The 25,558-nt window shown below is 37.6% G+C and overlaps 2 protein-coding genes across 2 annotated transcripts in view; both read right to left on the bottom strand.

Moving 5' to 3' along the window:
* Window positions 1-519: 519 nt before the first annotated feature.
* Window positions 520-8,843, bottom strand: apodb (apolipoprotein Db). The gene is made up of 5 exons (XM_020922797.2): window positions 8,631-8,843; window positions 6,668-6,772; window positions 5,392-5,513; window positions 3,529-3,617; window positions 520-2,524 (listed from the first exon to the last, which is right to left on the bottom strand). The coding sequence occupies exons 1-5, from the start codon at window positions 8,643-8,645 to the stop codon at window positions 2,283-2,285; spliced, it is 573 nt and encodes a 190-aa protein (XP_020778456.2). The 5' UTR covers window positions 8,646-8,843; the 3' UTR covers window positions 520-2,282.
* Window positions 8,844-10,633: 1,790 nt separating this feature from the next.
* The window catches only part of LOC110158336 (collagen alpha-1(XVIII) chain-like), a 206,903-nt gene continuing 191,978 nt past the window's right edge, over window positions 10,634-25,558 (bottom strand). Inside the window, exons 33-44 of the mRNA XM_055150759.1 lie at window positions 23,779-23,806; window positions 22,317-22,382; window positions 22,211-22,230; window positions 21,806-21,895; window positions 20,720-20,861; window positions 19,698-19,759; window positions 19,477-19,605; window positions 19,307-19,354; window positions 19,163-19,231; window positions 17,819-18,016; window positions 15,655-15,770; window positions 10,634-14,697 (exon numbers count right to left, since the gene is read on the bottom strand). Of these exons, the coding sequence (XP_055006734.1) occupies window positions 14,496-14,697; window positions 15,655-15,770; window positions 17,819-18,016; window positions 19,163-19,231; window positions 19,307-19,354; window positions 19,477-19,605; window positions 19,698-19,759; window positions 20,720-20,861; window positions 21,806-21,895; window positions 22,211-22,230; window positions 22,317-22,382; window positions 23,779-23,806 (1,170 nt within the window). The 3' untranslated portion in view covers window positions 10,634-14,495. The remainder of the gene's footprint in view (window positions 14,698-15,654; window positions 15,771-17,818; window positions 18,017-19,162; window positions 19,232-19,306; window positions 19,355-19,476; window positions 19,606-19,697; window positions 19,760-20,719; window positions 20,862-21,805; window positions 21,896-22,210; window positions 22,231-22,316; window positions 22,383-23,778; window positions 23,807-25,558) is intronic.

Below are 25,558 nucleotides of genomic sequence, written 5' to 3'. Positions count from 1 at the left end.
TAGTGACGTTTGTGTCTTGTTGATAACGTGTAGGTGGATGAATGCACTTTGGCCGTTCAGACTGAAGTCGTATTTCAAAAGATCAGATATGTATCAGTTTTAGGACCACATATCCAAGTGTCCTGGGTCACATTTGAAAAAATCGGATCTGTGTCGTTCAGACTGACATTAAAAGATCAGATACAGGAACATAGGGGCCAAAAAATTGGATTTGGGTCACTTCATGCTGCAGTCTGAACATAGCCTTAGTGTTAAAAGTGCACTATACACCTGGTTGTTTCTATGGATACATCATTGCTCTGCCTGGAATGTTCCACAGTATGACATTAAACAGCTTTACCTTACTTTTATTCAATTACAGGTGGTTTTATAGCTCAAAAATTCTGAGAAAATCAGGCATTCTGACTGTGAGCGTGGTCTACTCTCCACAGATCTGACCTGTAACTTGGTTTGGCTTGCTCTCCACAAAGATTGAAAGGTTTAATGCCACACTGTGAAACATTTGACAGACCCCCTTATCAGAAAAGTCACACAACGCACCTTTAAGATTTGTTTTCTAATGAGTAATAAATATTTAAATTTCAAAACAATGACCTTTTTTTTGCGAAAGCGAAACAAACCACATGTATTTCCAGTTCACAGATATTTTAATTTATTTACACATTCAACTTTTATATCTTGTATTTATTAAATCACACGTGTTTTAAATAGCTAAATGTGAGTCAGCTTGCCTCTCCACAGATCTGACATTTAATTTAAATGCCATAGAACATTCAAGTCAAAGCAGTATCATTTTCACAGATAGCAGGTGATGAACAGTGTTTCTTTGATTAAATGAAAGACAAATATTAAATTGGCCAATATAATCATTCAACTCAAAGTAAACCACTAATCAAATATATTTAAATTAGTGAAAAGTATTTAAACGGAAATTATTATGAATTTAAGTTGTTTTAAAGGTCCCGTATTGCACATAATCAACTCTTGTGAGCTTTAAGTCATGATATAATGATGTTACCTCCTCAAAAACAAACCTGGAGTTGTGTTTTGTTTCATTCACACATGTTCAAGTAAACCTTTAGTCTGTCTACATCTCCAAAGCTCAAAATGCTCTGTTCCCTCTTGTGACGTCATGAAGTGGTAATTTTCTAGTTGTTAGCTTTACTTTTAACTTTTTTTTTCAGTAGAGATCGGCAATTCCAGATCTGAAATTAACCAAATGATTCAAGCGAAGGTGTGTGGAGTTTAAAAACACAATGGAGCGCTTGCTGTATTACCACATGCAGTGTTGGGAAAGTTACTTTTAAAATGTTTTCCCGTACAGATTACAGATTACATAACCGAAAATGTAGTTTGTAACGTAATCCATTAAATTACTTAAAGTGAGTAAAGTAATCTGAATACTTTGGATTACTTGGTTTTCTGTAGAAAAGCAAAGATGAGGAAATCTTCACATAAGAAATTTTGTTTGCTAAAAGAAAATAAAAAGCCCAGATTTGACTTCACCAAATTAAAAATATTATTGATAGAAGAGGAGGAGACACGGTTTTAGTCCTGGTTTAGTCCTGGTTTTAAATCTGGTTTAGATCTAGTTTAGTCCTGGTTTTAGTCCTGGTTTAGGCCTGGTTTTAGTCCTGGTTTAGACTTAGTTTTAGTCCTGGTTTAGACCTGGTTTTAGTCCTGGTTTAGTCCAAGGTTTAGACTTGGTTTTAGTCCTGGTTTAGTTCAAGGTTTAGACTTGGTTTTAGACCTGGTTTTAGTTCTGGTTTAGTCCTGGTTTAGTCCAGGTTTAGATCTAGTTTAGACCTAGTTTTAGTCCTGATTTAGAATTGATTTTAGACCTGGTTTAGTGTCCGGCAATGAGTGGAATTATGGAAAAGAATAAAAGAAAAAAAAAAGAGGGATTTAGCCCAAAATGTGAAAACAGAAAAATACCGCTGTGTAATCAACTTATTTCAACAAAGTAACTGTAATCCAATTACCACTCACTGAAACAGTAACTGTAACTGAACACAGTTACTCATAATTTGCACTCTGATTACGTGACTCTGGTACAAGTAATCTGTTACTCCCCAACACTGACCACATGACATCACAAGGTGGAACTGAGTGTTTTCAGTTTGAGAGAAGAACTCAGCCTAAATATTCAGTGTTTGTGTGTTAAACATGTGTGAATGAAACAAAACACAACTCCAGGTCTGTTTTTGAGGATGTAACAACATTAAAAGATCAGAAAATTTAGACCTTTAGACCCGATGACGCTTTTTACATCGCGTAACTGTTCAAGCCGAGGCCATAGGTCCACAGCCCGTTTGATCGGTGACCGAGAGCCGGCTCACGTCCACTCCTATCAGGGTGAGTTTGTCCTGCAGCAGGCTGACGGTGGCGCTGTCGAGGTGACGGGTTCGAGACAGGATCCAGGCGAAGTCGATGTGGAAGAGGCCGAAGTAGTCCGAGCAGGAGTAGACCAGAGCGTAGGAGCTGTAGTCTGTGTTCAGCACGATGTACGGAGAGTCTGGGACAACTGGAAGAACAGAGCACGAGTCGTTTATTGTTTTTGGTTATATTTTTGTGCATCTGACATAGGGGTCATTCCACGCCAAATCTCCGAATGCCCCCGTCCGATCATCTCAGATTTGACTGAAAAAAATCTAGGAGGTTTACACACTTTGCAATAGGAAAAGTCCCAAATTTTAGCTCTCAACTCCTTATAGTTTTGTAATTAAAAAATATTTTGTCAGCTTCCCCCTGACCTGTTTTGAGCAGAGTTTTCCAAGGAGCCACTTTCAGATTGCTGTATCTAAAAAACTATTTAAGATCGGTCCTTCAAATTTTCAAGGGTTAAAATTTGTCAAATGTACGTGTAGAATCTGGACTTTTACACATGTGGTTTTGATTTATCACGGATTTCTGGGGGCTTGAATTTGTTTGAAAATTTTACTTTTCAAATCTGAGGGCCATAAGGATTTTAAATGGAAAATGAATTTGCAGTTGTGTGTCTCATGCTCTGTGGTTTGAATGTATGGTGTCTGTCTTTCTTTTTCTTTTGTTATTTATAGATTGTGCACGACCAGAGATGTGCGAACTGAATTGCCCTTTGGGATTAATAAAGTTGTTGCTTGATTGATTGATTGATTGATCTTTGAAGGACTGTGGAAAGTTCAATTTCAAAGACAGAGGTTTGTTATTGAACATACACCTTCCCACGCAGGCTGTCGACTTTGTATTTTAACACTGAGCCTCTGTGATGAACATTCAAGAAGATACTAAGTGTTAAAAATGGAAAAAAAATGTATGTGGTGGCGTCTTTATCATGTTATACCAAAAAAGATGACAGCGCCCACCAACATCAAATGGACTGTTTTAGAAAGACTAGATGTCTGTTTTTAACATATCCAAAATTTGTGACGGAATAATATTAAAACTATTCTGATTACCACTACCATTACATATTAATAGCTGAACAAAAACATTTTGAAAAAGGTTGAACAAGGATTACCATGGAAACCAGATGGAAACAGGAAGTACCTTTGAAAAAGCTGACCGAGAGGATCGCAGGTTTGGCATGGTCTTCGACTTTGGCCGTGCCCTCAATCGAGTTTATTTTTCCATCCTTCCTGTGAAGAAAATACACGAATGAGTATTACTGTGTTTGAACGATATCAGTGATCTGTGTGCACACTTCAGACTCAGTCAAATAAGTGCTTCATTCAAGGGTATTTGGATGATTTCAGCCCTGGAATTGCCGATCTTTACTGCACTAAAGGGGGACCCATATTTTAAAAGTCAGAAATCTTCCTGACCCAAGTCAATAAACATTATTCGTAAATCACAAAATAAAGGTGGATTTGACCATTATTGAATATTAATGAGGATATTTTATTGTTGACTGAGTGATCGTGTCTCTGAATAATTAGTATAACTCAAGTTTTAAACAATGAAAAACAGTTAATTGAAGCAGCAATAAAAGGATCCATAAGTCGCCTATTTGGACATTAAATTTAGCTCATTTCTTTTTCTTTTCAACATTCAGTTGAACCAGCAATAATGGAACAAAATAATCAATAAAATAATTACAAAAATATGAGAAATGATACAAAACATGTCTTAACATTTCAATATTTCTAATGAGATAGGTGGACCTGTCTTTGTTTTTGTAGCTTGTTCCAGTCCGAGTACAGGACACATTTATGTAGCAGTGAAATATGGAGTAAGAAAGCTGTCAAAAATATTCGTGCGCGTAAAATAGAAATCCGTGCATATTTGGCTGTAGTTGCGCATAAAATAAATATTTGTAAACTCTCAAATGAGTCCAGTCGTACATAAAATATATTGTGTGTATTTTATCCATCAGAATACGAATTGAAAAATTACGACGTCATGAATTACAATCACGAAATGAAAATTTACAATTACGCTTTCATCAGTACGAATACGAATTCACAGACGGAACTTTACTGTCAAAAATACATCATCACTTCACAGACATTATCCATCGAGCAGAAGAAACATCGATCAAGATCAAGACTGTGCAGCTCAAGTTTGTAGCAGAGGGTAAAAACAGAGTGGCTGTAGCCGTGAATGTTTTTAATCTAAACATACAGAGAACCTGATATTTGTTAATTAGCCCTGGGATAACGTTACGTCGGATGTTGCCAACTGGCTCCACTATGTTTTCTAACATATAGGTGCAATTTCCCGTTCAAAGGAGGTGTTTCTACACAATATTATACAGCAGCGTTCGGTTCCCGAATTCAAGACATTTTTACAATAGATTTTAATTAACCCACTTGTTGGTCGCTGTTGTAGCTTCTTGTGCTTTTACTCTGTTTTTACTCTGCTACAAACTTGAGCTGCACAGTCTTGATCTTGATCGATGTTTCTTCTGCTCGATGGATAATGTCTGTGAGGTGATGACGTATTTTTGACAGTAAAGTTCCGTCTGTGAATTCGTATTCGTACTGATGAAAGCGTAATTGTAAATTTTCATTTCGTGATTGTAATTCATGACGTCGTAATTTTTCAATTCGTATTCTGATGGATAAAATACACACAATATATTTTATGTACGACTGGACTCATTTGAGAGTTTACAAATATTTATTTTATGCGCAACTACAGCCAAATATGCACGGATTTCTATTTTACGCGCACGAATATTTTTGACAGCTTTCTTACTCCATAGTGAAAGGAATAAACATAGAAATACTGGCCCTACTGAGGACAGGATATTCTGACCAAATGCTGACCCAGAATGACGATAAGGTCACAGATCCATCTACACAACTGTATATTCCAGACAGATCATGACAAGGCGACCCGTCAAAAAATCTCTTGTGACCCACCTGAGGGTCATGGCCCAGTCTTTGGGAAATAATGTTTTGTACTTACAGCAGCTCTGAGTTGTGGACGCGCACTGCTCCGTCCTGAAGAAGACTGTATTTGGCCTGAACACATTTTCCTCTTTCAAACATCGCAGGAAGTTTCTTGATCTCATACCAAGTCCCCAAGTACTGCAAAATAAACGTATTATTTAGTATTAATAAAAATATCATGCGTATAAAGAAACCAGTCAGGATCTTAAACAGGACTAAGGCTGTATACACACTCAGTTCAGTCCTGATCTTGACTTGGTTTGGTCCTGTTCTAGTCCTGGTTTAGTTCTTGTCCGCATCTAGTTCAGGATTAGTCTCTGTTTAGTTCCAGTTTTGCAGTTTTTATGCATGTGTGAACCAGACATAGACTGTAAGTGAGTGTGATGTCACCCACAGTGTCCGGCTCCAGTCAAATGAAGCTCACTGAGGCCGACAGTTACAGGAGTGAATCTGGCATGTTCCATATTAGAAATCGGACTTTAATTAGTGGGTAAACTACAGTATGTGCATGCAGTCGATGGAACCAGCCCAGCTCCAAATCAAAACCACCAGAATTCCACAGGACCAAGTAAACACAAAACCAGGACTAAAACATGTCTAAATAATAATAATAATGATAATAAGGACTTGAACCAGAATTTAAGTCTAATAAATAACCAATATGGGGCTGGGACTAAATCCAAAACACACCACCACACACCAGGTCTAAACCAGAATCTGAACCAGGACTAAACCAGGATTAAGTAAGGACTAAAAGCATAATAAATAGGCCTAAACTAAACCATGACTAAATCAGGTTTAGACCTAAACTTGGACTATACCTGGAATACGACAAGTATCAATTTCACGCTGATAAATTTATACTTTAGATCAGACATGTCAAACTCAGGCCCGGGGTCCAAATTTGGCCCACGATATAATTATATTTGGCCCATGAGATCACATCAAATATGTTTTAGAGTTGACCCACTGACTTCAGATAGACTATAGAGGCATTATTTATTTAAAATTTTGTTATTATTTTATATAATTCTTGTTCTGGATTCAATGTTTAACCAAAACTATTATTAAACTTTTATTTTAATAAGAAAAGGTTTAACATTACATATCTCGAAAGAAGAGAAAACATGCAGATATTGTTGAAATTTTGCAATAAGTATTTAGTTTGGCTCGTGACTTAGACCCAGTTTTTAATTTTGACCCTCTGTGAATTTGAGTTTGACACCTCTGCAATAGAATGTACTATTACTACTATTAAAATGGTTTATAGTAAAGTATTTAAATAGTTTTACCTGTGTGACATTGAAGTTTTCTTGCGGTTTTATCTTTGGGCAGGTGGAAAAGCGGAAAGACTGTCCGTAAATGGTCTCTGCAGCCACAAGAAACAAAAACACCACCTGTACGATGAAAAAATATGAGACTAATTAAAAAGCAAAACAAGGCAAGGTTATTATTACAATTTGTACACGAAGTAATTCAAAGTGCTTTAATGTTGACCCAAGATGTCAATACATTAATTTATTGTATTAAGTAAAAAAACAAACAAAACAAACTATTATTTTAGATGGAAAATGAACTCTAATTTCAATATATACTCAAAAATATCAACTAAAATGTAAAGTGATTTTTATGTGTTTGTTATTTGTATCTGTTTATGTCACACTAAATGTACCGTACCTTATTTTTTCCATGTATTTTAGCACTTTTTTCTTGTTTCTAAAGTCAAAATAAATCTGCTGCATGTTGCCTGCATCTAATTTGATAGTCAGATTGTCTGGTCAGGAAGTGCGCTTTAGCATGCTAGTTGTTTTTAGCTTTACCAAGGGAGACCAGAATTTCTAAATAAAAAACTAGAACATCCCCCTTTTTTTTTTTTTTTTTTTTTTTTTTTTTTGGTGGTTGGTAATAATAAAATTGTAAAACAAGTGCATAATTAAGGGTCAAAACTTTGCAATTCTTCACTAAAATCAATTTGTCAAGCAGCAGTTCTTCACTAGTGACGGGAAACAAAAGCTAGTATTGCAAAAAAAAACCAAAAAAACAATACCATTTTTTAAAATATAGAAACTCCTCTGCTGTAGGGAATTTAGAATAAAGATGCTGTTGTATCTTGTGAAAAAGCGTGCACCAAACTACTAAACCAGCGCATAAGCAGAAAGACTGAAGATTGTGTACATTTTAGAGACCATTTTGAAGACATTTAACCCTCTCAGGCTCAAATAAAATTTTAGTAACAGGAAAAAATCTGATATTTGGGGAAAATGATCATATGGGGCAGTAATATGCAATCCTGACTTTTTTTTTTTAGATAGACCTTCACATCCAATGCATTCTGGGACGTTGCAGATTTGCAGCATTGGTCCGGTGTGGTAAATTAACATTGAAGACTGAAAATGATATGAACGCTAACTTTATTTGTATACCACTTTTCGTAACAATGAAAACATAAATCAGAGTGTAACAGCTTTACAGTGGCAGAACAACATCACTTTTTCGTGTGGTGCTCCAAGAAACTATTTTTATCCTTTGTAAACAACAAAAGTACTTTGCACTTCTTGCACAGTCTGCATCGTCCACGTTTATCAGCATGGATGGGAAAAAAGGCTCCTGAGTAAAAAAAAGCTCATAAAATATGGATTTGGAGTAAGTAGGTAATTGGCATTTAGCTGTTGCAAATCTGAAACGCCTGCCTGGAGAGGGTTAATAACAAAAAAAAAGTGAAAAGTCCTCAAAATGTCGCCTATTGATACTTTGCAAAGACATCAAGCGTTCTACATTTATCTTCAAGGAAAATTGTTCTGCAGAGACCATTCATGACCAACATTTTCTTTGTATTTTGGTCGTTTTGAAGCAGCTTTTCTGTATTCTACCTAAACAAATCCTAATTTTTGCCTCTCTTTACTGTTGGCAAGTGTCAAATTGCTCAAAAATAGGGACATTTCTTGTATAAAACTGGGACAAATCAATGGTTTTGCATAAATCCGCTGGGACAGGGGGCACGGGGCTCAAAACTGGGACTGTCCCGGGTCTCTGAAAGTTGTGAAAAGCACTTAAAAACTCATCACGGTGAATAATTATGATGCTCTGAATGCATAAAATAAACGAGGAATAACTTTGGATCACTGCAGACTGTTTAAACTGGTCACATACTTAAGAAATAGTCATGCAAATATAAACTCAGATGTTGTTTTTGCATGACTATTGTGTCTAAAATCAGGAATTATCGCAAAATCTGTAATAAAATCGTAACGTTACCTTCAGTAGAGCCATGGTCAAGAGTTGGAGTTGACGAGCGCTGTCCAAAAATGACCCTTCCCTTCACGACTCAACGTAATATTTGCCTTTCTGAAGCGTGGACTTTGGAGCCAAACTTTATACCATTGTATTTCTATAATATAGGAGTGGTTTTTGCTGTTTGTTAAAGGTCTGAAAGGTCAAAACTCGTGATGCCCGCGCCACGTGACCCAACCCACGTCTGTGAATCACGTTGTAAACTTTTGTATATTAAGCCTCTGTATTTTCTGATAATCTGTAGGTGTTGTGGGTTAAAAGGCGTTTTGAAATGTGCAAGTCATTGTCTTGTTTTGTGCATTGTTTTGTTTGTTACATAAGAGGTTAAATACACAGTTGCGCAATCTAATTTTAAAGATTTTAAAGACTGAACCTTTAATGCACAGAGAGATTAAAGGACGCAATTACGCAAAATTGACTCTTGTGAACTTTAAATCATGTTATAATGTTGTTATCTCCTCAAAAATGTACTCAAAGTTGTGTTTTGTTTCATTTATGGATGTTCGAGTAAACCTGCATTATTAGTCTGTTTACATCTCTCAAAATGCTCTGTTCCACCTCGAAGCTGCAGTGTTCAAGTTTATCGCTACTTTTAACCTTTTGTTCAGTAAAGATTGTCAGTTCCCGGGCTGAAATTATCCAAATGATTCCATAGTGAAGGTGTGGAGAGCTTCCTGTCATTATCACATGACATGACAGGGTGGAACAGTGTTTTCAATTTGAGAGAAGAACTCGGTCTAACAGGGTTTGTGAATTAAACATGTGACTGAAACAAAACACAGCTTAAGGTCTGATTGTCATGAAGAAACAACATTATAATAAATCAGAAAGTAGCCTAATATAGATCCATAAGCGTTAGGGATGTAACGATATCCAAATCTCTCAGTACGATATTTATTGCGATATTTTGAAGAGGCTGATATAATTGTAGATGGGATACTTTTTTTTGCTTTTAAAATACCTTGACTTTTGATTTTGGTGTGAATTATTTCCGTCATAATCCCAAGAATTCAAGTAAAAAACATATATCTTCGTGTTGTCTGCGCTGAAATGAATCATGGGATATGTAGTTTCTGATGTTTATAAGTTGTTGTTACAATAAAACCGTGCATTTTTTTCAACTTCAGCTTTTGCACTGAACCAGGACTAAACCAGGACTAAAACAGGGCTAAAACAGGACTGAACAAGATCTAAACCAGGACTGAACCAGGACTTAAACAGGGCTAAAACAGATCTAAACCAGGACTGAACCCGGACTGAACCAGGACTGAGTGTTGGGGTGGGCCCGGAGATGCGCCTCCATACATTGTCGGGTTATCAGGACTGAGACCGGTTTAGTCCTGGTTTAGTCCTGGTTTAGACCTGATTTAGTCCTGGTTTAGTCCTGGTTCAGTGCAAAAGCTGAAGTTGAAAAAGTGCTTCGAGTGTTTTTGAAGGTGGAAAAGTGCTTTATTAAAATGTGACCATACCAACCTTGTTCCATCAATCTGTCATTTATTAACTTAGAGGTGATTTTATTGCAAGAAAAAAACATGTGTTCTTACTTATTTGTGTCTTGCTTCTCCACAGATCTGACCTGGTATCTAACTTGACCTGGTGGTATCAGCTTGTCGCCATGGAGACAGATAAGCATAATCCACTGTCTTTATATACTCCAATGTTAAAGTGCATGTTTCATTGTCCCAGCAAATAAAATAAAAATACAAAAGTAAATAAAATAAAATAAATAAAAAGTAAAAAATAAAATAAATAATAATAATAATAATAATAATAATAATACCAAAATTTAAAAAAATAATTAAAATAAAATAATTAAAAATAATAAATACATAATTTAATAAAATAAATAATAAAATAAATTAAAATAAATTAAAAATAAATAATACATAAATTAAAATAAGTTAAAATAAATTAAATTCAAATAAATTGAAATAAAATGAAATGAAATGATGAATTGCTAGAAACAATTTACGAAAAGAGCAAACTTTATTCAACAAAGCACCAATCTATACAATTTTCACGTCCAATTTGGTCTCTTTGAAACTCGTTTATTTATTTTTTTCTCTTTCTTTTACATAATTTACTCACAAATTTTTGGAACTTTCATGGCAAAAATATTCAAACATACGACACAATGTACAAAACAATGACAAAGAACAAAACATAAATTACATTCTTAAATTTGACTTTTATGTGCTACGACAGCTTAAATAAGTTTTGAAAAATTAAATTAAATAAAAAACTATGGAGTCAAAGAGCTGTAGAAATGTGGATCTGGAATCAAACTCTATGTAACAATGTACAGTGCATCAGGGAGACTTTGGCTGGAAATAGTGACGGGCGAAATATACCAAAATATAAAAAATCTGGAAAAATTTTAGAAAAAATATCGATCTGTTTGTAAAAATATTGGTATTTTTAAAAACATCCTCTGCTATTTTTTTTATTTTTAGACCAGTGTTTTCAGGGTGTCTGTGGGGTATTCATGGATTTCAGCTTCTTGTTTATTGACACTTTGCAGCTGATGTTACCAAAATTCTCTGGGTTTGTGACGCTAACTGGAGGCACTGCTCTGTCTGAAGCTCCGTTACTCAAGTTAGACTTTAATCTGAGCTTTGTTTGAACACAGTCTGACCAGAAACAGAAACTAAACAGAACCACGAACGCTCGGAATAATCACAGGTTTCTGAAAATGCGCAGTTTGAATCCATTTTGTGTTTTTTTTTCTTGAGCTTTCAGACTTTTTTGTCCATGTTTGCGAATATGTGCATTGTGTCACCATGGTAACTGCTGAACATCGCACCAATAAAGATAAATGTAAAACTGTAGAATTGTTTTCAGATGTTTACACTCTATGGCCCTGTTTACACGTACGCGGGTATTTTTAAAAACGGAGACATTTCCCTTCGTTTGTAACACGCAAACAGCGAATTCGCCTCTGAAAACGAATCTTTCTTAAAACTCCGGTTAGAGTGGAAATTCTGGAAAACTACGGTTTGGCGTTTGCGTGTAAAGTGAGATAAAGTGAGTTTTAGGAACTGACGCGCTGAAAATGTGGCCAATGTTTTCCTTTTGCTCTGATTTTGATGATGGAGAAGCATTCAGAGCTGCAGTCGCATTTCTTCTGGTGCAAACACTTTTCATGTGTTTGCATTTGCACACAGCTGATGTTCCATGACCAGAGACAAATGAGGCTCGAAGCTCAGACATTGTGCCACTTCTTTAACAGATCTGTGGAGAGGCGAGCCTGCTCAGTAATGCATGTTTTTCGAGGTATTTTTGAGTAATATTTACAACTGTGATGAAATAAATGCTACAGGTTTGAATCTAATCCAGAAGTTTGGCGTAGTTATGACGGAGCTCGATGGCGAATATATGCGGGTTGATGTAAACGAAAACCTTTCTGAAAACGATGCTGTGTGCACGATGTTATTTTGGAAAACGGAGGGAGGGAAATATTCGCTTCTCAACATACCCGGCTATGTGTGAACGCAGCCTATGGGTCCAGTCTGTTTGAGGGAGTTACTGCAGCCCTGTCCTCCGCCCAGAGCCCCGAGATCAGCCGACCAGCTCCTGTCGGTCCTGCCCAAAACTCGGCTCAAGACGAGAGGTGACAGAGCCCAGACAGATTCTCTCAGTCTGTAACGCAGTTTAAGACTAGACTGAAAACTCACCTCTTCTCCCTGGAATTTAGTACGAGTGAGTCAGGTTATCTTGTTTTTTTCACGTTATCTGTATATATGTGTACTTGTGTATATAACTTGTGTATTTAACTGTGTCTTCTGTTTTTGTTGAAGCACTTTGGTCAGCTGAAGTTATTTTAAATGTGCTATACAAATAAACTTGAACTGAATTGAACAGAATAGGTCACCCCCAGCGCGATGTCACTGCAAAGTATCAATAGGTGAGATTTTGAAGACTTTTTTTTTTGTTAAATATTTTGAAAATTGTCTCTAAAATGTATAAAATGAACCTCCAGTCTTTCTGCTTATGCCCTGGTTTAGTAGTTTGGTGAACGCTTTTTCACAAAATAAAATAGCATCTTTATTCTAACGGTAAAATTCCCCTACATCAGAGGAATTACAATGCATTTCTGTATAAAAAATAGTATTGGTATTTTTTTTGCGATACTAGCCCTTGTTTCCCATCACTAGTGAAGAACTGCTGCTCGTCAAATTGATTTTAGTGAAAAATTGCAAAGTTTTGACCCTTAAATGTCCAAAAGATGTGACGGTATCAAAGCAGTGACAACCTGTAAACACAAACATACAAAAGGAGCTGAGTCTGAATGCCCTGGAAATCATCAATCGTGTTTAGAACAAAATTAAAACGACCTCTTTTTTAAAATTTTTTATAATATTTTGAGTTTTTTTGTGACCAATTATTCGTGTCGCTGTAATGTTTACCGACGTCCATGTGTTTAACAATATGTGCCATATCTGTTTAAAAAGGGATAAAGTTTTAAAGGTGCAATGTGGAACTTTCTAGTGAGGATCCGCTACCATGAGATATTGATTTGTCTGGAATGTTCCTCACTGTGGCATTAAATGTAGCCGCCGTGTATTTATTGCTGAAAATATGTCTTGAGAGGCATATGTTTCAGGTATTCTTACGGTCAGTGGGGTCGCTGTTTTACAGATCTGACCAGTAACTTGGCATAGAGGCGGTTTCCATGGAGATAGATGTGTAGTTTTTTTTACTTTATTTTATTTCCACAGTGTTTTTTTGGTGGTTTTCAGTGGTGAGATGCAAATAGTGTAGTTTTTGTGCAGTTTTTTGTTAGGCGAAAGATACGTTTATATGTTTGTGTCGTACTGCGGAACATTACAGGCGCAGCGATAACATCTCCATGGAAACAAGCAGGTTGGTTGTTCCACTGTTTGGCATTAATCCTGTTTATCTTGCAGTTACAGGTGTTTATTGATAAAAGATACCTCGAAATGTGGCCGTCTCTCCACAGATCTCACCTGTAATGCTTGTATCCATGGAGCAACAACATCGCCATGGAAACAAGCAATTGACAGATCTTCCCACAGAAAAGTTACATAATGCACCTTTAAAAACTGTGAATTGTATAACTGTATATAAAGATGGATAAGAAAGCAAAACAGTTATTATTAGGACTTTTTTTGGCAGGTGTAGCTGATGTGTGCATTGTGTCGCTATGGCAACAGCTGAACATTTCGTCATAGGCGTATAGGCAGAACACCCCCAGCGCGATGTACCAACACAAAATGATACGGTGTGAGACGCTGGCCATCTTTACATACAGTCTGCCCTAAAGAAAAAACGACTAGCACCTTTTCTAGCACCTTTTCTCGAAAAATTTTGGCTTTTGTGTTGTTATGGCAACGCGTAGCGAGAACTATGTCACTTTTCCGGCGAAGGGTCGGCCGTCTGCTTTTCTCCACGACGATGGTGTCAGTGTATCTCCCGGGATGTTCCACAGTATGGCATTAAACTTTTACCCACATAGAGACACTATTAAGTCTAGGTGACGTCATGGCAACAAGCTCCGGGTCAGATCTGCGGAGAGTCGACCCCACAAACGGCAAAAACGCAAGCTTTTCAACGCACTCTAGATACTTATAACTGAATAAATACAAGTTTAATGCCATATTGTGAAACATTTATAACTTATCAGTAATATTTACATGTTAGTGGCAGACCCTCCACCGGAAAAGTTACATAGTGCGGCTTTAACGAGGTTGAAATAAATAAACATTCATCTTAAACAGTAACATCCGCCCATTTTGAGTTTTTGTGTTGTAGTTTGGGTCGTCTGGCTCTAGGGGGCGCTTCAGCGGAGCGGCGGGCGTCACGTCGGTCTTAATGGGTCTTGTGGGTCTCTATACAAAGCACTATGTACTGGTTGGAGCAGCTTCGCGTCTGTTGTCCGAGCAGGAGCCCGGAGGAGAGACTGGAGGACTGTCCCGTCACGGAGACGTGGTCCGCGCCCCAGTCCTCGCAGTGTTTGTCCAGGATGCGGTGCCCCCTGCTGGTCGAGCCGTGCCATATGTGCTTCTGAGGCCTGGGGAGTAAAGACGAGAGATGAAGTCGAGTCAGAAAGTCAATACTCAGATACTAATCAATACTTTAAAATCCGTGTGTCATTCATTCATTCTTTTTTCAGTATAAAACCAAAAATAAGAAAATGAAAAAACAACAATTTTCTTCATTATTTGTCTCCAAATCCAAACTGAAAAAACAGATAATGATAAATTTTTTCAGTTTTCGATTTTGTGTTTAAATGAAAAATGGAAAAAAACTGATAACGGTCGTTTCCTGTTTACGTGACTTAATCTGCGATGCCGGACTGAATCAGGACTAAAACAGGTCCAGGACCAGACCGGGACTGAGACCGGGACCAGACCGGGACCAGACCAGGACCAGACCGGGACTGAAAATGGTTTAGTCATGGTTTAGTCCGGGTTTAGTTCTGATTCAGTCCTGCATCACAGTTTCAAGTCATGGAAATGGGAAACCGCCGTTATCAGTTTTTGTCATTATTCATTTAAACACAAAATTTAAAACTGAAAAAACTAATTGTTATCTGTTTTTTCATTTTGGTTTTGGAGACAAATAATAAAGAAAATTGTTTTTTTTTTTTTCGTTTTCTTATTTTTGGTTTTATTTTGAAAAACAAATAAACAAATGATACATGAATTCTTTAAAGCTCCTATATGATGCAAAATTGTCTCTTATGGACTTTTAGCAAAAACAGACCTGGAGCTGTGTTTTATTTCATTCACACATGTTTCAATAAACCTTTATTATTATTCATCTACATCTCCAAAGCTCAAAATGCTCTGTTCCAACTTGTGATGAAGCAGTAGTTTTCAAGTTAACAGCTACATTTTATTTTTAGTTCTGTACAGATTGGAATTCCAGGACTGAAATCATCCAAATGACTCTAGTGTAGATAGATATATATTGTAAATAGATGGATGGATATGTACATTGTTTACGTAGAGAGACTTTTACTCACCAGAAAGGATCCACTAAAACGTCTCGTCCGTCAAAAGAGTAAATCGGTATCCGGGTGTTGATCGGAGCTCCATCGCCGCTGAAGATGGACCTCCAACTTCTGAATAAAATATCCCCCTAAAACAGAGAGTCAGATTTATTAGACAACAATACAAACAGTAACATCCTGCAAATAATTTCACACTAACACACCTACAATACGAGGCTCTGCAAGTACCACCAGACCTAAAAAAAAGATCTAAACCAGGTCTAAAATAAGACTTAACCATGATCAGCATCTCAGTAAGTATTGGGGCTTCAAGAATGATTAAACTGTGACTTTAATTGTTAGAATTAGCAAATCCCAAAGTCTAAAGTTAGTTTGTACTTGCAAATAACAAAATATACACACTCCATAGGGAATTTTGAGAATTTAAATTAAGTCTTGTGTCTAAAATGATTTTTAGTTGATAAAAAAAAAAGCTAATTTAGTTGATTAGATCCATAATAGTCAACTAAATTACAACCAGAACACATTATTATTGCATTGCTGTGTTATGGAAAAAAAATGTATAGATCTCTTCATCCATTTATGAAGCCTGGTGAGTTTTTGGAACACAGAAGAAGGTTTATTCTTCTTGTTACAGCAGATATGGACAGGGCCGACAGCCTGAAACCGACAGCCTCTCCTCCCAGAGCGTCTCCTCAGAGCATCTCCTCCCAAGTATCCCCCCCCAGAGTCTCTCCCACTGGAGCATCATGTCTGAGGCTACGTTTACACTGAAACAAATCCGCGTATCATCGCATCACTGTATTGGAAACGATCTGCATCCAGACACGTTGTTTCTGTGTCCGCAAGCCTTTCTTATCCACACAGATTTGAGCATATTTGTTTATGTTTTACAGAAAGTAAACGTAAAGCGATACGAACTGAGAGAAAATAGTGCCAAGCGATTATGAGGTCTGACTTTTTTGAGGACGATGGTTTTGTGATGCAAATGTATCACTCTTTTGAACACATATTGTTTTGAGAAGAAAAACGCTTTATTTTAGTGTCCCCAGCCAACTTGCCTGACTACTTTCGTCAACACCGAAAACGGCCAGTATCTCGGCTCACCGGACGCTGTCGGGGGTAAGTCGGTGTGGATGCACGACACTGCTCACGGGGATGACATACAGATTCATGCCAAAAAAACCCGAACTATCCCTTTAAAACCACGTGGCTAATTTGCATAAACTGAGCGCTCAAAAAACAGCTCACTATTGTGTCGCTGATGCAGTTCAGCTTCTGTCGGAGTAAAGGACACGACTCAGTGGAATATGAGTGTTCTTTCTGTGACAGAGGGGTGTTCTGCTGATGGTGAGTCTGTTCTGTGCTTCTATCGCGTTGGAGATGGTTCATGTTAAACTTTTCAGAGATTATACGTCTGCAGGTCGTACACACAGACTGTATATATATACTTCGCGGTGCAAAGACCTACATCAGTGTATCAGAGTTTTTAGGCGTCCATTCAGTGCTGGATCAGATCTGTAGTCAGATGAATTCGTGGGAGCTGGCGGCACCAGATCGTCCCGTCTCTGGAACCGTTTTCCATCGGATTAGTGTGGACGAACACTGCATCCACAACGAAAACGACTCGAATATGTACTAGTGTGGATGGGGCCTGAGCATCCCCTCCGAGTATCTCCTATGAGTCTCTGCCCCACAGCGTTTGAGCTCTGAGTATTTATACATAAATAAAAGTTACACACATATCAAAGCAGAGGGACTTTTGTTTCACAGGCTCGTGCTAACATACATTTGAGAACAGGTAGTGCAACAAAGGGTTTCCTGAGGGTGGGGACTGTTGTGTCTGTTAAGCCTTTACACGTGTTAATGACAGGTCTGGTCTCAGGTAGAAATCACATTCATTCACACAAAGACAGACAAAATCTTTCCACAATATAAAATGCCATCACAGCTGTATGGTGCATGTACAGATGTGAGCCTTGGATAGTAAGTTTTTATAGTCTGGTTTGAGGCTCTGAGATTGAAAAGTGGATGTATGTTGTTTTTATTATTCAACTAAAATATCTGTTCTTTTGGTGGATAAAAATAGTTTGTTTAGTCATAGTTTTAGTCAACAAAAATGCTAATGCTATTTTAATCCTTATTTTTTTCTTTAGTTTAAATCAGAAAGTCTTACCCTGAGGTTGGTGACGGGCAGCCGGTCCCTGTACCCGGGGTAGACCACGTGGAGCAGGTCCTGTCTCTGCGAGGAGATGAACGCTCTGTAGTTCGGAGACAGGCCCATGGCTTTGGCCTGGTCGTAACACAACCGGTCTGCAGAGTTCAGGCCCAACATCAGACCCGAGTGAGGCTGGTTCAGGGCCACCAGGTTGAGCTGAAGGAGGAGAGAAGAGAGAAGAGAGAAGGAGGATGAGAAAACAGAGGAGAGGAGCCCAGAACTGTGTGAAAGAAATAATAAATAATAATTCAAATACAGCAGATCCAATGATTAACACATGTATTAACGGTGCATGATGTGACTGGAGGAGGGTACAGAGACTTGCTTGTCTCCATGCTTGCCTGGAATGTTCCACAGTACGGCATTAACCTGATGCAGCAGCAAAAGCAGGTGACTCTACCAAACCAAGATCCAGTTCAAAACACAGTTCAATGTGATTTTCATGGTATTTTTCTAGGGACATTAAAGGGACAGTCTGGAATTTTGGACATAGGACCTCATTTCCTAGTGATCCAGAGTGTTGGAGACGTGTGGAGACAAAAATATTCCATCCAGTCCTTGTATTTGCAGAGGTTCGCTGGTCATAGTTATCCTGCCACTAAAAACAGTCTTACCCACACCCAAAGCAAATCTATTATTACACCAGACTGTCCATGTGAATGTCTGTGTTGATAGAATAATGTTTGAAATAAAAACTAACCTTGCATCGCATGAATCGTCGCATGTTGAGGGACTATTTTCTCATATATCAGTCCGCCGCTGCCAAACTTTCTATGAAGAAGTACAACTCGCTGCTGCTGCTCAGACATAAATCCTTCAAATCCAAGGTTGATTTTACTTCTAAAATTATTCTATCAACATGGACAGTCTGGTGTAATAATAAATTTGCTTCCGGTGTTTTGTGGAGTGGGTGAGACTGTTTTTAGTGGCAGGATAACTACGTCTCCACACGTCTCCAACACTCGCTAGGAAATGAGCCCCTATGTCCAAAATTCCGAACTGTCCCTTTAAAGATACATGACATGACTGGAGGAGGGTGCACCGCATTCTTGTCTCCATGCTTGCCTAGAATGTTCCACAGTATGGCATTAACCTGATGCAGCACAAAGAAGCTACCAAACCAAAACCCGGGTCAAATCTGTAAAAAGGTTTCTCTACTTGGACTACAAATATATACATAATGTGCTTTTCACGGCCCCTTGTAATCGAGTGGCTGCATTAATGCCATATTGCGGAACATTTTAGGCAGCTCAACATATCCACTGAGTCAAGAAAGTGGCAGACTTAAAGTGTAATTCTTACTCTGTCTTTAGTCGATCGCACTCGCTCCATCGTGGGCCCCTGGACCTGATACGCCACAGCATTACTCGGCTGAAGAAACAGAAGTGTAAGTGAAAAAAGAAACATAAACCACTAAATTGCGCTGATAATGATTAAACCGCACACCTCGTCTTGTGGAATGATGTTGTTGGAGAGGTAGATCAGACTGCCGAGCTGAGAAACAAAATAAAAATCAGTTACATCCTGGTACATTTGTTGACTCTACACGTTTAGATCAGTTTAAAGCGGCACTAGAGGCTGGTTTTGACGCTTTCGTGTGTTATTCTCAGCTGTACCTGTATCTCCTTCCAGCCCTGAGACACTTTGATGTACAGACTGGCGGTGGTGGACACAAAGGCCATGGTCCCCTCTGCGTCTCTGAGCGTGTGCTGCATCATGCTCTCGCGACTCGTAAACACCTTCATCTGAACAAACAATACAGGTTTTTAGGGGTTTTTTTTTTGGTGATAATTAACTATAACACACAAACGGTTAAATGATCTAAACTTTGACTCACGGTTGCCCCTTGTCCCGGTGGTCCTGGAGGTCCGGGGGGGCCTGGGGGGCCTGAAATGCTCACTGTAAATAACACAGAGACATATCACGGATCATAATGTCGAAGTTGTTGTTGATGTTTGCTTGGCACTCGACAGTGAGAGAAGAAACAATAACAGTGACAAAATTCATCCACCAGCATTCACATTCAGTCCGTGTTTCATTCGTAATGTAATGTAATTCGTAATAATAATGATTTGTTTTTTCAGTTTTCAATTTTGTGTTTAAATGAATGATGGAAAAAACAGATGACGGCTGTTTCCTGTTTCTGTGACTTAAACTGAGATGTCGGACTTTTGGGCCGCATTCGGACTGAACCAGGTCTAAACCAGGACTAAAACAGGTCCGGAACCAGACCAGAACCAGACCAGGAATGAGTCCGGGACCGGACCAGGACCAGGACTGAGACCGGGACCAGACCAGAACTGGGACCTGGACTGAGACTGAGAACAGGACCAGGACTGAGACTGGGACCAGACCGGGACCAGACCAGGACTGAGTCTGGGACCAGGACCAGGACTGAGACCGGGACTGAGACTGGGACTGAGACCGGGACTGAGACAGGACTGAGGCCGGGACCAGGTCAGAACTGAGATCAGGACTAAGACCGAGACTGAGATAGGGATTGAGACCGGGACTAAGGCCGGGAGCAGACCAGGACCAGACCAGGACTGAAAAAGGTTTAGTCCTGGTTTAGTGTTGGTTCAGTCCAGCATTGCAGTTTAAGTCACGTAAATGGGAAAAGGCTGTCATCTATTTTTTTCCATAATTCATGTAAACACAAAATTGAAAACTGAAAAAACAAATTATTATCTGTTTTGTTCATTTTGGTTTTGGAGACAAATAATGAAGAAAATAATTTTTTTTTTTGTGTGTTTTCTTATTTTTGACTTTATTTTGAAAAACAAATGAACAAATGATACATGGATTACATTCAAACATAAATATTTATGTGTAAACAAATGTCTAAGTTTTCTCAAATACCTGTTCCATATCTGGAGCCGGTGGAGGGTCCTGGAGGTCCTGGTGGTCCGGGGGGTCCAGGTCGGCCGTACCCAGGGACTCCAGGGGAACCGGGGACTCCAGGAGGCCCCGGGGGTCCCATCAGAGCGTCTCCTTTAGGACCCTGTGGAGGAGGAGGCCAGCTTGGTTCAGTTCAGTTCAACTTCGCTGGTTATTATTTATGTTAGTTTAGTTTGGTTTAGTTTAGTTTAGTTATTGCAATGAGACAGGGACAGTGCACAATCTACATTAACCTTAAAAAGAGAGATGTATTGTACCAGGTTATGGTGCTAATTTCCACCTGTCGTCCCCGGGCAGGTTGATGTTGTAGTTCATAAAATTTTAAATACATTCATCTCAGTTTTCCTGAATATCTCAAACAGTATTTTATTCCATTCAGATCCTCTTACAGTTTACGTCACGCAGATCAGATATTTTTTGTTGTCCCAATAGTCAAAAAACAAACAGAGAAACACTCATTAAAATATAAAGCTTCCCTCATTGATTCACGCATTAACCTCTGTCCCTTCATTTAAAAATGCTCTGGTTCAATATTTACAAAAAACCCGTAACTGTTTTGGATTATTTTGTTGTATTTTGTGACTATATTTGAACTGTGTCCTAGTTTTTGTTCAGTTTTGATTTATTATGTGCCTAAGTGTGAGTGTGCATGGTCGTGTTGATTTTGTTTTGTTTTTTCCATGTTTATTTGAGTTCCTGTAGCCTCATGTCTGCCCTATTTGTCTTCTTCTGATGTAACTATGAAGATTCCCTTGAAATCGAGATGGTCAGATATCCTCCAGGCAAAGAAATTCAGTTTTTCCGACCCAAACAAACCAAATGACGTGACGACGCTGTCCGATGAACTTTGATCTATTTTAGGGAAAATACAGACTAATTTGTGCAGCAGGAAACGCTTTATGCACGTTTGAACAATAAAGAGATCTGTGCTTTCCTCTCGATTGGGTCTAATCAAACTTTGACAAAATCACTGAGCCCTTTGTCCTCCGATTGAACGTTTAACCACTCGAATTCTGGAGTAATTTTCTCTTTGCACGAGAGACTCACCACAGGCCCAGGTCGACCCGGGAGACCAGGCTGTCCCATGAACCCAGACTCTCCTCTGTCGCCCTTTTCTCCTTTACGACCGTCATCTCCCTGTCACAAATACATCAAAATATAAGTACAACAACACAAGCGACACCAAATACAAAAAGTACGAAAGCTTAAAAATGATTTAACTCATAATTTTAAAAGGTGAACTATGCAAATTTTCTGAGATAGTGTCTGAAATGTGCAACTGTTTTAAATGTTCCACAGTATTTTATTCAATTTAACTGATTAAATGCAAGTTGATTGGAAGTATAATGCCACACACTGGGACATCCTGGGCAAAGCAATAACATCTCCATGGAGACAAGCTGGTGAAAAGTTAAATAGAGCAGCTTTTAGAAAGATTTGAGTCAAACTTACCCAGCCTCTCGTGAAAAAGTCTAAAAGCACAAAAGATAAAGGAGGTTTCTTAGACAATATAATTCACTAAAAGAAATACTGTGTCTAAGAATGGGATTAATGATACCTGGTGAAGGCAATCCAGGAGCTCCTCTCTCTCCTTTTTCTCCCTTTGTTCCATTTTTACAGTTACCTAAAGAACAAAAATTACATTAAGGGGCTTTGTTTGTATTATTCCCATGTATTTGAGCAAAATGTGTCTTGGCCCAGTACAGATTTATTGTATAAGCAGCTCTTGAGGTCAAAGTAAGTCTGCTGTGTACTGTCCTCATCTGATTATAATGCATTTTACTAACCAATGATCATTTTTTGCATAATAGTTGTTCACTCTGGTCACTGAGAGTTGTGAAAAGTGTTTATAAACTCAGGATTGAGAATAATTAGGAAGCTCTGAATGCATGAGTTAAGTGAACAATAACATTGGACGACTGTTTAAAATGAATTAGTTCTGTTTATCATGCTTTTAAGAAAGAAGTAAAAAATTTAATTATGCTTTAAGTTTACTACACACACCCTCCCTGACCCCCCCCCCTTTAAAAAATAAATAAATAAATAAATAAATATATATATATATATATATATATATATATATATATATATATATATATATATATATATATTATAATATAATAATATAATAATAATAATAATAATAACAAACAACAACAATATTATTATAATAATTATTATTATTATTATTATTATTATTATTTGTATGCATGTTAGTTTTATATTTAGTTAAGTCTGTCTTGTTGTGGATGTGCTGGGTATCCAATCCCTCAAACTTGACAAATTATAAATAAATACATTCAAAAAATTTTAATAAAAATGCTTTAAGTTTGTAATGAATAGCAGGAAATGATAAAGGGAAGTGATGATGTTGAAAATAATATTGGGACTAAAAATGTTTATTATTAAAAAGAAAAAAAGGAAGAAAGAGAGAGAAAAGGAATTAAAATTTTGAATAGGCCGTAATGTGTCAATGTAAGGTGGCCTAGTGTTGTGTTTATGTTGCACAACCGCATTACTTTTGTTTAATTTAGCCAAATTTGTGTCAGTGTGTGGCCTTTTTGTTGTTGTTTTGCATTTGTTGTGGGTGATGCTTTATGTTTTTGTGTTTGTTTTAAGTTGATTAATGTAATTTGTTAAATGCTTGTTGTATTTGATTCTTGTTGTAAATGATTGTTGTATTTTTTTAATGTTATATTCTGTTGTCCTTTATAATAATAAAAAAGAAGTAAAAATCAGGTACGGCGTGTTTAAGTTCACTGACAACAACTAAAGTTTAGTTTAGTTTATTTAATTAATGAGACAGGGACAGTGCACAATCTACATTAACCTGAACAGGAGAGATGCTTTGTACCAGATTGTAGCACTAGAGCAAATTTGTTATAGTCCATAAAATCAAACATATAAAGAAAATGTCTTTATAATGACCGGAGCGACATAACAATTCTGTATCCTCATTCACACCCAGTTTTCTCAGCATCTTAATTGAGAAGAATCAATTAAATGTTTAGTCCACTCACCTGCTGCTATTGTCCCATCTGGATTAAGCTGCAAAAAGGATCATATAATGTTATTTAAGAGTTTACTTATACTTAAATAAACTTTTATATTTAATTTAAATCAAATCACTTCAATTTGTACCTGTTAGTGACTGTCAAACCATGCAAATATTAGTCACTGAAGACTACTGGTGCATCATAACATGCAAAAACGTGAACAAACAACATGCTAATAAAATATTCTACATTTAACTTTTCAACTTTTTCACATTTCAAGAGGGTTTGTGGTTTATTCACAAAAAAAAAAAAAAAAGAGTGTTTTGCGGTCGTCGTGTCTGTCTGCCTCTCACACTGAGCCACTTTTGAAATGTTTTGTTTGTTTTTTAGCTCAGTTTTTAACTTTATATCATGACATTTTAACCAACTAAAAAGAAGTGAGAATGTGCAGTTCAAAGGACACAAGTAAAGGACTGCTGGAGTTTGTGAATTGAGCTGTTTGTTTATCCCGTATCCATGGAGGCCGTGCAAGAGGCTGGGTAAAGAGGCAGCTATGCACATTGAGACGCTACAGGATTTTTACATCGTATGTGGCAGCAAACGTGGCAGAAGTATACTAATATTTTAATAATAATGCATCGGTTTTATATATTGTTTTTCTTGACACTCAAAGACACTTTACAGATCATTATTCATTCACTCTACACTCGGTGGTGGTAAAATACTTGTGTAGACTGGGGCAGACTGACTGAAGCGAGGCTGCCAGTCTGCGCCATCTGCCCCTCCGGCCACCACCATCACTCACACACACTGCACTTTCACACTAGGCAATGTGGGTGAAGGGACTTTGAGGGAATGGCCCATAATTTCAACACCAACCAAAACCCCAGAATGGAATAAGAGCGAGGCGTTTCCTTTTGTGTTCACATGGCGCCCCCTGGAGGCTGCTGTGATGCTGCAGGACACAGATTGGGGACAGTTTTGGATTTTCCTCTAATCAAATTGTCCTGACACAGATCTGCTGACCCTCCCTGACCTGTCCTCCTGTTAAACTGCACTCAGATCTTTGACTGAGACACAAAGACATCTGAGACGAGCAGTGAAAATGCAGCAAAACCTGAATTTCCCTCGGGATCAATAAAGGATCTGTAACAGTTTCATCTTATGTGAATTATCTGATTTCTTTCTGATTGTTCCCAACTTTGACAAGGAGAATTACTATGCCAAAAATTGTGTGACAAAATGTGACAAAAACAAAAATAAAACAGAAAATGTTGAAGAGCTGCAAAGCTTTGAGGGCAGGAGTGCTACTTGGATATACAAAAATTGTGCAGAATTGTCCTTTTGGTGCTCTTCAGTGCAGGGACCAGTCTCAGATACAAAGTAGGAAAAAACTGAGGCACTCAAAAAGTAAAAAATAATTAAAATTAAAGTTAAAGTTAAAATCCCGCACGATTTTAACTTTATCTGCCATGCGGTATTAAAGGCTTTTAATTATTTTGTACTTTTTGAGTGCCTCAGTTTTTTCCTACAATGTTAAAGAGATATTTGAAAATTAATTGTATTTTGTCTTCCAAATACAACAACAGTTACTATAAAATCCATTCATTCACTGACACGTGTCACTGGATGCACAGCGTTTTTTTGTTGATCAGATTTCTCTTGTGCTGTAAACACACACTAAAATCAGATCTAATTATTGGATTATCTGATTATTACAGATTTTTTATTTTTCTGTCCAATGTCCACACTGTTAAAAATAAAAATAAAATTCAATTAGAGCAACATTAAAACAATCTACAAT

Source organism: Boleophthalmus pectinirostris, unplaced genomic scaffold (assembly GCF_026225935.1).
Source record: "Boleophthalmus pectinirostris isolate CB_2022bp ecotype Guang Dong unplaced genomic scaffold, ASM2622593v1 HiC_scaffold_15, whole genome shotgun sequence".
In the NCBI taxonomy this organism is placed as follows: Eukaryota; Metazoa; Chordata; class Actinopteri; order Gobiiformes; family Gobiidae; genus Boleophthalmus; species Boleophthalmus pectinirostris.
This window is presented reverse-complemented; position numbering and strand designations above follow the sequence as displayed.

Coding starts and splice junctions, on each gene's coding strand:
- apodb (XM_020922797.2), bottom strand. Junction 5,514..6,667: donor AAAACTTCAATGTCACACAG/GTAAAACTATTT, acceptor TTTATTTTGCAG/TACTTGGGGACTTGGTATGA. Junction 3,618..5,391: donor GTCCACAACTCAGAGCTGCT/GTAAGTACAAAA, acceptor TTTTCTTCACAG/GAAGGATGGAAAAATAAACT.